The 12,466-nt window shown below is 38.8% G+C and overlaps 1 protein-coding gene across 1 annotated transcript in view; it reads right to left on the bottom strand.

Annotated features, from left to right (window-relative positions):
* Nucleotides 1–12,466, bottom strand: part of ODAD2 (outer dynein arm docking complex subunit 2) — a 183,734-nt gene that overhangs the window by 145,737 nt on the left and 25,531 nt on the right. The window contains exons 8-9 of the mRNA XM_045874221.2: nucleotides 11,266–11,364; nucleotides 4,245–4,392 (exon numbers count right to left, since the gene is read on the bottom strand). Coding sequence (XP_045730177.1) covers nucleotides 4,245–4,392; nucleotides 11,266–11,364 — 247 coding nt within the window. The remainder of the gene's footprint in view (nucleotides 1–4,244; nucleotides 4,393–11,265; nucleotides 11,365–12,466) is intronic.

Below are 12,466 nucleotides of genomic sequence, written 5' to 3' on the forward strand. Positions count from 1 at the left end.
ATTTATAATACTATATAATACCTGTGACTAACCCACATTTCCAAACAAAATAAAATTCCACAACTCTCCTATTTCACAAAGGGGTTCTCCATATAATTGACTAGTGAGTAAAACTGCATTTTTACAAAAACTCACAGAATTAATGTGGGGCACACATCTTACCAGACTATCTTCTCCAATCGCTGGAATCGATCCAAAGCAAAACATTTCTAATTGCGAGATTTTAAAGCAGCCCCGGCCGGGGCGGGGAAATAATATCCTAGAAAGCTAGCAAATACAGCAATAAAACATATCTACAAGGAGAAAGGGAACAGGAAAAGGAGGAGAGAGGAGAGTGAGAGAAGGTGGGGAAGACGTACGTCAATAGCAGAAAGAAGGGCTCAGCAGAGGGAGAAAAACAGTTCTCCAGGAGCTGAGCACAAAGAACAGCATAGCCTAGCCCCTTGGGAACCAATTCTCTCCCTATCACACCTTCTGAGGAGAGGGTGGAGAGGCAGGCTTGTGCTCACTGGCTAGACCCCCTGCAAGACACGGCAATGAGTTTAATATGGTCCTTCCACTAACGTAGCTGACAAGACAGAGAAGCTGAACCGTAAAGACAGCAGAAGACCGAATGTAAGTGTTTCTCACTAAGGAAGTGGAAAAGGTGGTTTATTGCTTCATTTGGAATTAGGACACAGAGTCACAAGTTATTTGGGGGGAACAGAAGTTGGAAGGTTGGTGAGTAAAAATGCAAAGTCTTCATTAGTTTAAAAATTAAATTGTGTTCTAAAAATCCAGATTAAAAAAATATATACATATATAAAACTTGTAAGTTGAAATGAATGTATGTCAAAGCCAAATAATTAAATACAAACTCCCTTTACTTACGTGCCAAGATCTGAGCTCATAACTGGATAAATAACAAGCTATAGTTCGTTGACCTGTTTGGGTATTAATGAGCTCATCAAATTTTTTTCAATAATCACAGGCATTGCTGTACTTGGAAAATGGTAAGTAGAAAGTCAGGTCAACATTAACATTTCTCTGCTAGTGTAAGCCTATATTTAAAGGCATAAGTTTGCAAATTAAAATGTCAGGTGTATTTATTTTGAGATTACCTAGAGACATTCTATTTTGCATTTCATAGACTTTTAATATCCTTTTGTGTTCCCATATAAAACATTTATCTGTGTCAAAAAGCTTGAAATCATTTGTAGATATACTTTTTCTTTTATTGGCTATGTTAAGAATACCTACCTGTGGGAACTATAATAATTCCAAGCAATTTACTGTCTGGCCAAAAGTATCACATTTGCACATGATTTATTGATGAATAACGTGTGCAGGCTTAAGCAGCACTTCATCAGTAAATGTTTTCCTTAGCTGTTCTGGGACAGAAATAGTGCATCCCTTTTTGGCCTCATATTATATGGACTTATCCTAAATAGTTGAAAAACTCAAGATAGTTATTCAATAGTTAGGCTATTATGAGAAACTCTCATTGCCATGTTCACTGGGAGGATATTATTAAGGATGTCATTCACTACCACACTCACTGTCTGCTTCATAAGTCCTCAGGGAGAAAATTCTTTCTGCTCTCAGTCCCAGGATCAGTTACACACATTCACAACTGGGCTATTTTTACCTTATAATGGTAAGAGCCTTTCCCTCACTGTATTAACTCACTGCATTTCCCTCCTTTTATTGGTTGCTAGAAAATTTAAGCAAAAATTGAGGGCCAGCTGTGCAAGTCAAGAAGACTCCACGCCCTATGTTGTCTATAGTAATAGACAGTCATTATTATTGTAATATGTAATATATGTAGTAAAAGTAATAGAAGTCATTATTATTGCTAACAAGCCCTGAGTACTTTCTGCAAAGCACTTTACATGTGTTGAATTTTATTTGAAATTCATAGTAATCCTTAAAACACGAGAACTTTTGTTTTTGCCACCTTGACCGATGAGAAAACTGAAGCTCTGAGAAGTCAGCCAACTACCTCAAGGCTACTGAGCCTGTAAATAGCCAGACCACGGACTCAACCAGAGTCTTTCCGACATGGAAGATCATGCTTCTAACTGCTCTGTTAGTCTGCCTCATGCTTCTTCCCCGTTGACTCTATTTCCTTTGACTAATGAAATAAAGAGACCAGAATTCTTTGGATAAACCCCAGGGCTCTTACAATCTGCTTCCAAAAGGTTATGTCTGAGCTGCAGTGTCCATCTGGCTCAAGCTGTTGAAGTGCTGGGTGGCAAAGTTCTCTGATGCCATTTTCCCCCCAGAATGACATGAGAAGAGGAGAGATCATGGGAAGAGCCACATTCCAATAAAGTAGCAGGGGTACCAACGGGAAGGTCTCCTGAGTCTGGACACTGGTGCTATGCGTGCTGGGCTGGGCCACTGTGTCGATTGCATGGTTTGTATGCAGACACCTGCCGAGGGGGTGTGCCTGACCACGGGGCCCGAACTCCAGCTGGTGCTTCAGCGAGGGTTTCCAAATTCCTGACAGATATGAATAGTCAAGATCCCCAAATAAGAAATCAAAATTCCCCCAGATTCTCAGGAATTCTTGAAATAAGTTATTCCATGTTTTTTCCCAAATTTTATTTGTATGTTTTAGGTAATAATGATGACCATTATAGTGAACATTTTCCATAATAATAAACAGTAAATCATTTTTTTTGTGATAGAGATGCTAAAAATTTCAGAGGTTTTCTATTAAAAAAAAACAACCTCAAACATACCAATTGCAGTAACATGTAAAATGATCTCCACCTGATATTGATAGCACTAAAAGAAGGCAACATTACCATAAAACAAATGCCAAGTCGAAGCCATTTTAAAATTGAAAGATGATATAAAAATATTTATTATTTATGAGATATTTTATCTCAGATGAAATTATCAGATGAAATTTTAAAACAAAGCATTAACCATCCTCATGGTCTTGATTTTTGTTTCATGACAAATATTCCAAACACACACAAAAAATTTCTTTTGTTTTGTACTGACATGGGTCAAATTGTTAAGAGGCTTTCAAAAGCATAGCCAAGGTGGGATTTGCTTCATCGAAGCTCCTATCCTTTTTTAACAATGAAAATATTTTATTTGCTTGCCCAGATTCTGGTTTGGCCGTTGAAATCTATGTCACAATGGGGAATTAGAATACTTTTTCCCAATTTCCCAATTTCTTGACTAATTTTTCTTGGGATTCAGAATTCAGGAAAACATAGAATTTTTTTCTGAGAGATGCAGGGAATTGCAGCTGGGGCCATGCTCAAAAAGGGGGCATATTTTTCTTGCAAAAGGAACTTTTTCAGCTATAAGTCTGTGTCCATGCACAGGATGTTTGTTGAATTCACAAAAATGTGCATATAAACTATTTTACCTGTCAGCTTTGAAGGATCTCAAAGGCATCAGAAATGTACCCTTAAGTAATTTAGGAGTCACATAAATATCTTTACATATGCAAAGCCACTGGCAAATGCCCTTGGTTCATTTGATCTAAGACGTAGAAAAGCTGGAGGAAACTATGAGCTAAGTAAAACCATTAATTTTACAAGTACTTCTCAACTACAGCTTTAGACCTGGCCTACCTAGACATTATCAATATCAGTTATCCGTTAATATTAATCTGGGTTTTGGCAAATCATTTCCCTCGCCCTGCCCCGATTCAAGTCTTAAGTACATTATATAGGCCATTGTTATGTAACATGTTTCCACACATGTTACTGTTGAGAGTAATAAAATGGGACTGATACATATTTTAAGCACCTACAATGTACCAAACACTATGCCACATCTCTCAAATATGTTTTTCCAACCCTCCAGTAATCCTATAGGACAGGTATTAACTTTATTCCATAGGTTAAGAAAAATAAGGCTCAAAACCATAACCAACAGCCATACTGCTAGTAAGTGACACAGCCTAGAATTTGGTTGTAGTCCAACTTCAAAAAATTCCAAGCTCTTGCCGCCACACCATACTGCAAGTTGTAAAATGGTGGCAAGTCATAATATCTGCTGGCTACTGTGGCCCAGGGGACAGGGCTGGTACCAGGCAGCCTGGCTGGTCCATGAGGACTAACCTTGCTCTCCTCAGGGTAATAAGACCTTCTCCCCCATGCACACTTAAATAATAACAGGGGTTTTTACTACCCTTATTTGAAAGAAACATATAATAAACCTGGAAGCCTAATATACATTTTTGGGAGAGGAATCAAAATAATCATTGTAAACACAATACAAAAGGTCTGTCTTACCTTTAAATATTTCACCAGCTTCTGAATTTGCCAATATTCCGATGGCAAATCTACATTTGCCTCCTGACGATGATCGGGTGGTTCTTCATCTTCCTCACTCTCTGAGGAGCTCCCACTAATAATTTCCTCAATCTTCTCAGCACTCTTACTAAGAACAATAACAACCACCACATATAATAAATATATTAATGCTACAATATGGATGTGGTTATAATCATTAATATTTCAGCAATATGAACATAAGCAAGGAATAAGATACCAACACCTTCTGAGTTCTAGAAGATCTTTGTTAAGACCTAAGTGAGGAGATGAATAAACCCCTGTCTCTATACCAGGTACAGTTCATTATTATTGCCTTGCATGCAATAATAATAAGGAAAATAGTAAGAAATGAACAAGGGCATTAAGTATGTGTCCTATGGGTGTGCTATACAAAAAGGCAGCCATCAGTCATAGTGGTTAAAAAACCTGCAGGTTATTTATGTTTATATTTACTTTATTTATTGAATTGTGTTTATATTTATTTAAGTTAATTTACTGAATTGAAATGGAATACAATTAAAAATTCAGTTTCTCAGTCATACTAGCCACATTTCAAGCACTCAATACTCACATGTGGCTGGTGGCTACTATACGAGACGGATCAAATCAAAACCATTTCTGTTCTCAGGGTAAGTTCAGTTGGGCAGTGCTGCAAATGCCCAGAGGAAGTGTGTCTCTTTTATGAAAGGGAGTACACTTTGTTCCTTACTGTTCTAGAAGCTTCCAACTCAACATTAAGGTCATGGACACCAGCAAGTTCACTCAAGCTTTCATGACCATATCTAATTCATTCTCACTTTCTCCTTCTCTCCATCCACTCTTCCCTCCAACCCCCCATGTGCTCTCTTCCATAAGTGTCTTTCCTCATTCTCTTCTGAAGCATAGTAGGAGAAAGCATGGTACTACTAATTGCACAGTAGCAGTAACTTTCAAGTTTTATTAATTTTTATAAAATTGTATGCGTTTGAGAGAGTGAGAGAGAGTGCATGCACAAGCAGGGGGAGGGGCAGAGGGAGAAGCAGATTCCCCACCAAACAGGGAGGCCGATGACGCGGGCCTTGATCCCAGGACCCAAATGAGCCACCCAGGCGCCCCTGAGTTTTATTAATTTTTAAGATTCTCTGATTTTTTTTATTTCTCAAATGTGCTCTAGCACAGAGAGTCCTGCAGGACAGCGCTGTTGTGCGGACTGGGCCACAGTGGAGTGAAATTGAAATCCTGAACTGAAGTGCCTGTTCCAAGTCAGCAAGCTACGTGATGAGTTTCAGTGTAATGTATTCTCCTGTCCAACAAATGGCACGAAACCTGGGTTGGGTACAGAGCAAAATCTGGTAGATAAGGCTTACTTAAGAATCAATGTAAACTTAACTCAAAGGTCCCAGATTGAAACATATACTAAATTAACCTATATTCTCTGGAGAATCTGTAAATGTACTTTTCCTTAGCCTAACAAGCTCCTGGAGTTAAGAGCAGGGTGCAATGGGTTTACCCAATCACTCCCAAATCACGTTAAAAAAATCAGTACCCCTAAGGAAAGCTGTTCTCTTTCTCCACTGAGGAATCCGTTGACATATAACTTTAAATGGCTTTCCCTATCTTACGAGGTTCCCTTCCTGTCCTGCCCCACAGCAACCATACATTCAGGAGGTAAAAAGAAGCAAACCTCAATGTTTCTTTGAGCTATGAACTCCACCTTAAGAAATACTTCTCTACCACATCATTATATCCACTTAAGCAAAAAGAGACATAGAGAAGTTCTAATTTTTGTCAGAGTAATGGCTTTTGCTTGGATACATTACTCCTTTACCCTTATCTATCACTCTAGAGTTCTCTGACTCACTAAAATTTGACTTAAAATTGAAACACTTTAGGCCAAACACTTATTTCAGGAAAGAGGAAGTAGATAGAGTTTTCTTTAATCTTCCGACTAAGTACATAAAAATTCTGGATATTATATATAAAACAAACATGAGAGGGCTCTAACAGATAGAAAGGAGAAGAAAGACTATATAGGAATCTGCGGACTTGAGGAGCAACACAATGGTGAGTTACTTGGATTTTCTTTTTGTCTCATGTATCCCAGATTGGGTACTAGAGAAGACAGTGATGGGGAAACACCAATGAGCACCGAAAATAAGCACATAAGAAAAGCCTGCTCTTTCTTCTCAGAGGGCCAGAAAAGGAACAACTTAATAAGACAGAAAACTTTTAGGCAACAAATGATCTATTCTAGTCAACACCACAGAAAACACTGTGGCCTACCTCCACTTCTGCTAGCAATGGCCAAGCAGAGAGCTTGGTGTTCTAACTTTATCAGACTACAGCAAAGCTCCCTAATCCCCATGCTGGAGTGTGTCAGAGGAGGCCTAATGGAGAGTCAGGACTTTCACCAACCCCAGCCCCCACTGACAAATTAACAAAGGGTCCCTCCCTCTCACAGACAGGCTGGTATCCACAGAGACCTAGTCAGAGCTTGAACTTCCATTACCACTCAGAAATAATGAGGAGCCCCTCACCCACCTCCCCAGGTGTCAATGAAAGCCTACTTGAAAACTTGTAATTCCTTCTCTAACCTGAGGAGGCAGCACACACCTTGTCCCACCCATGTGGTATGAGAGGAGGCCTGCTAAAACATAAGATTTAAATAAGATCCAGAAGAATTAAGAGAATCATAGAATCTCAAAAATTGTTAAAAATTACCCATTTTCTTACCATGCCCCAAAATGGAATAGATTAAAAAAGACTTTCATGGAAGAGGGGGTTTGAGAGAACGGAAGGAGAAAAAGAAAACCAAAAAATGAAAAACAGAAAGAACGAACAGAAAAATATATATATAGTGACAAACTTAAGCCCTAGCATAATAATGACATTAAAGGTAACTGACCTAAATACACCAATTAATAGACAGAATTTAACTTAATGGACCAAAAAGAAAAAGGGAACCAACCAAATGCTATCTACAAGGAACTCATTTCAAATATAATAATATAATATTATTAGTTTGAAAGAAAAGGAGGAAAAAAAACCCACCATGCAAACAATCAAAAGAAAGCAGAAGTGGCTATATAATATCAGATTAAGTGGACATGAATAAAAAGAAAATGACAAGGGACATAGAGGAGCATTACATAATGATGGAGACATATCAATCCCAAATATGTATACACCAAACAACAGAGCTGAAAATGCATGAAGCAAAAATAGAACTAAAAGGAGAAACAGAAAAATTGCAATTATAGTTGGATACTTCAATACTTCTCTCTCATCAATTTATGGAACAACTGGACTGAAAATAAGCTAGGCTACAGAAGAAATCAACAACACCAACAACATGATTTAATCCACATTTATAGAACACTCCAACAGCAGCAGGCTATACACTCTTGTAAGCACCCAGAGAATCTATACCAAGACAGTTTTGCCACACAAAACCTCAACAAATTTAAAAGAATTGAAGTTATATAGGGTATGCTCACTGCCCATAATGGAATCAAACTAAAAAATCAGTAACAGAAACAGAACAGGAAAATCTCCAAGTGCCTGGATACAAAAATGCACTTGGGTTAAAGAAGAGATCCTCAAGGGAAAAAAAAAAAAAACAAAACCCACAATCGGGGCACCTGGGTGGCTCAGTCGTTAGGCATCTGCCTCCAGCTCAGGTCATGATCCCAGGGTCCTGGGATTGAGCCCCACATCGGGCTCCCTGCTCAGCGGGAAGCCTACTTCTTCCTCTCCCACTCCCCCTGCTTGTGTTCCTTCTCTCGCTGTCTCTCTCTCTGTCAAATAATCTTTTTTTTTTTTAAAGATTTTATTTATTCATTTGAAACACAGAGATATATATAGAGAGAGAGAGCATGAGCAGTGGGAGAAGCAGAGGAAGAGGGAGAAGCAGACTCCCCGCTGAGCCAGGAGCCTGATGTGGGGCTCGATCCCAGGACCCTGGGATCATGACCTGAGCCGAAGGCAGATGCTTAACCATCTGAGCCACCCAGGCGCCTCATAAATAATCTTAAAAAAAAAAAAAAAACACATTGAACTGAAATGAAGATGAAAATACAACATATCAAAACCTTTTGTACACAGATAACAGCTAACCCAGTGCAGAAAGGAAACTATATAGCACTAAATGCTTACATTAGAAAAGAGAAGTCTCAATTCAATAATCTAAACTTACATCTAAAGAAACTAGAAAAAGAATAAAATAAACCCAACACAAGGAACTACTAGAGAGCAGAAATCAATAAAAGTAGAAGCAAAAAACAATTTGAAAAATCAGTAACAAAAAGCTGCTTCTAGAAAAGATCAATAAAATTGACAAAACTCTAGCACAAAAAGACAAGACACAAATTATCAGTACCAAGAATGAAACATGGAATATCACTACAGATCCTGCAGACAACAGGATAATAAGAGAAAACTATGAACAACTGTACATATGTAAATTTGACAATCTAGATAAAATGGACAATTCCTTTAAAGTACAAACAATCACAACTTGCCCAATATGAAACACATAATTTGAATAGCACTACAACTATTAAGGGAATTTAATTCACAATTTAAAAACTCAAAACAGAAATCTTCAGGCCCAGATGGTTTCATTGTAGAATTCTACCAAACACAGAAGAACACCAAATTTCATACGATCTCTTCTAGAAAAGAGGAGCCAACTCATTTTACAAAGCCTCCTATCAAACCAGACAAAGACAGTGCAAACGAAAACACAAACTAATACATATCTCTCAAGATTGTAGATGCAAAAATTATTAACATAATATTAAGCATATGTAATTCAGCTACATATAAAAAGGATGAGACCACTATGACCAAGTAGGGTTATTGCAGAGATGCAAGGCTGACTTGGTATTCAGAAATCAATCATTCAACCACACTAACAGCCGATAAAAGAAAAATGACATCATACAATTGATGTAGAAAAAGCCTTTGACAAAATTCAACACCCAAATGTGAATAAAAATGCTCAGAAAACCAAGAACAGAAGGGACCTTTTTCAACTTGATGAAGAATATTTGTATAAAAACCTACACCATCATCATACTTAACGGTGGAAGACTAAATGTTTTCCTTGGGAAAAGAGACTCACTATGAACACATGCAACAACTCAGATGGATCTCAAGGGTATTCTGGTGATGAAAACAAAGCCAATATCAAAAATGTATAATTCCATTTAGATGATAGTCTCAAAATGATGAAATTATAGAAATGGATAACAGGTTAATGGTTGCCAGGAGTTAGGATGGTGGGGAAGAGGCGTGGGCATAACTGTAAAGAGGTGGCAGGAGGGACTTCCCAGTGGTGATGGAACCCTTCTGCATCCTGACTGACATGGCCAGCACACACATCTACATGGAATAAAGGGACATGGACCTACGCATGCACATTACACCAATATCAGTCTCCTGGTTTTGGTGCTGTGGGATAATTATGCCAGATATAACCATTGGGGGAAGCTACGTGAAGGGCATGAGACTCCTCTGCATTATCTCTGCAGCATTCTGTGAATCTGTAATTATTTCAAAATAAAAAGTTTCAAAAATTGTCAAATTGAATAGTTTATTATGTTGAACCCCCCAAGATAGGATAAATGTAGTACGGTGTCTTAAAGTTTGTTCTTTTTCTGAGTGCGCAAACTTTATAATGTGAAATTTCTGCATTTCTTCCCACCACCACCCCAAACTCACTAACAAAAGTGGCTGACCCTCCTTCAAATACACCACTATTGTTGTCAAATGGAAAACTGGGTAAGAAGTTTATTAGCTTTCTATTAATGGCTGTTTTTTTATTTTTATTTTTTTATTATTATGTTCAGTTTTATTATTATGTTCAGCATATAGTATATCATTAGTTTTTGATGTAGTGTTCAATGATTGATTCATTGCATATAACACCCAGTGCTCATCACCACACCTGCTCTCCTTAATACCCCTCACCCCGTTACCTCATCCCCTCACCCCCTCCCTTCTATAACCCTCAGTTTGGTTCCCAGAGTCCAGAGTCTCTCATGGTTTGTCTCCCTCTCTGATTTCTTCGCATTCAGTTTTCCCTTCCTTCCCCTGTGGTCCTCCGTGCTATTCCTTATGTTCTCCGTATGAGTGAAAGCATATGATAATTGTCTTTCTCTGCTTGACTTATTTCACTCAGCATAATCCCCTCCAGTTCCATCCATGTCGATGCAAATAGTGGGCATTCATCCTTTCTGATGGCTGAGTAATATTCCGTTGTATATATGGACCACATCTTCTTTATCTATTCATCTGTTGAAAGGCATCTCGGCTCCTTCCACAGTTTGGCTATTGCAGACATTGCTGCTATGAACATTGGGGTGCATATGGCCCTTCTTTTTACTACGTCTGTATCTTTGGGTAAATACCTAGTAGTGCAATTGCTGGGTCAGAGGGTAGCTCTATTTTTAACATCTTGAGGAACCTCCATACTGTTTTCCAGAGTGGCTGCACCAGCTTGCATGCCCACCAACAGCGTAAGAGTGTTCCCTTTTCTCCATATCCTCACCAATATTTGTTGTTTCCTGTCTTGTTAATTTTTGCCATTAATGACTGTTTTAATGAGAAATAACATATAGCTCTTTAGAATTGGCAGTGCCACCAGTGATGAGTAAAACGAGGCCCAGGAAGGTGACTTACCCTGTGATAGGATTGTTCAAAAGTAAGAGATCAGCGAAGAGCCCAGTTTTCCTATCACTCAACTCACTGCAATCTGCATTAAATTCATTTGTTTACAGAGAGGTAACTAATTCCCGTAGATCCCTGTATTTCAAAGAACTCTTCACTAAAAGGATATCTTGTAAGTACATTTAAAGAAATTCAACATTATCATTTTTATAACTAGTAGCTGTCAATAGAGGTCCCTGAGGACCCTGATCTAATGGTAAGAACACCAGTCATTTGCATGCGAACTAGGGCAGGCTTTAACAAAGGGCTCACGTTGCCAGACACATACCGCACTAACTGTGCTTTTCTGTGTGAAACAGGTGGTCCTGACCTTTCAAGTCTTCCTCCATGTTTTTCCTCTTGGGTGTCTTTCAGTAAGCTTTTGTGCCTAAAAATATATTAACTTTTTAAAATTAATTTATGTGGAGTAACAGGAAATTAAACATAGAAATGTCTGCAAAGGTCCCATCATTTTCATGCACCCAGTGACGTGTTCTCCTAATACAGAAAATGACTACACGAGTTCCAGCCTCATCTGACACCTGCAAGGCCCTTCACTCTGTGCCTTCTACTCTCGGTGCTTACTGCCCTGGGTGAGAGCTGCCTGTTTTCTTCTCTTCCCCACCCAACACTGCAGCAGGGCCTGGATTTGGTTCTCCAGCTATTCCCAGGTTTAGCATGGGCCGTGGCACATTGTGGGTTTCCCTTACATAGTTGTTAGGTAAATTCATAATTGAAAAATGTAAGCACCTGGGAAAAGGGGTACTTAAAAATTCACCTCCCAGGTAACAGAGCAGCCCATATATTTGTCATTTTCCCACTCTTTTAAATAGAGTCACAAAGATCAAACACCTCAAAACTGATGAGAATTAGAGGAGCAAGAGCGTCTCCTCTTTCCCCAGGACTCCTTCAAGTCTGCTCTCTGGGTTTGCTTGCAAAATGTGATTACCCCGTGGTTCTCAGAATCCCTGCAAGTGAGGATCCCCTGTGACCAGCCGGAAGCGGTTCTTACTTAACCCAATCCGGTGACCACATGGAACATTAAAAATAGGCTGAAACTTGTAAGCCTCTTTGCTAATTCATAAAGTGCTCTAGGCACTTCCGACTGCTGTGGCTCTTACGGCACACTGGGCCTTAATCTGTGCTTTGGCTCCTATTTATAGAGGGCCCTAAATGGATCAAGTTTTGTATATGTCAGACACTCATCAAACCAGTGTCCACTTCATTTAGGCCTGTTAGTTTTGGGGGCCTCTAGCCTTTCTATGGTTTTTACTTAAAGTTCTGTTAATAGACGAGACAATGTCTGTTTCAAGATTTCCCTGATTAACTTCACATAATTTTAATCATTCTAAATTCTCCTAGCACTTACTTAATCAGGTCCCTACACTACGTTTACATTGCCCATGAGATTTCTCCGTGTCTTTTATCATCTTTTTCACGTGATTTATTTGCCCTGACTTACAGAGTGAATTGTGTTCTTCCCTTCCCCT

This window comes from Mirounga angustirostris, unplaced genomic scaffold, assembly GCF_029215605.1.
Source record: "Mirounga angustirostris isolate CCGP_5_RB_7025 unplaced genomic scaffold, mMirAng1.0.hap1 SCAF_5, whole genome shotgun sequence".
Taxonomy (NCBI): Eukaryota; Metazoa; Chordata; class Mammalia; order Carnivora; family Phocidae; genus Mirounga; species Mirounga angustirostris.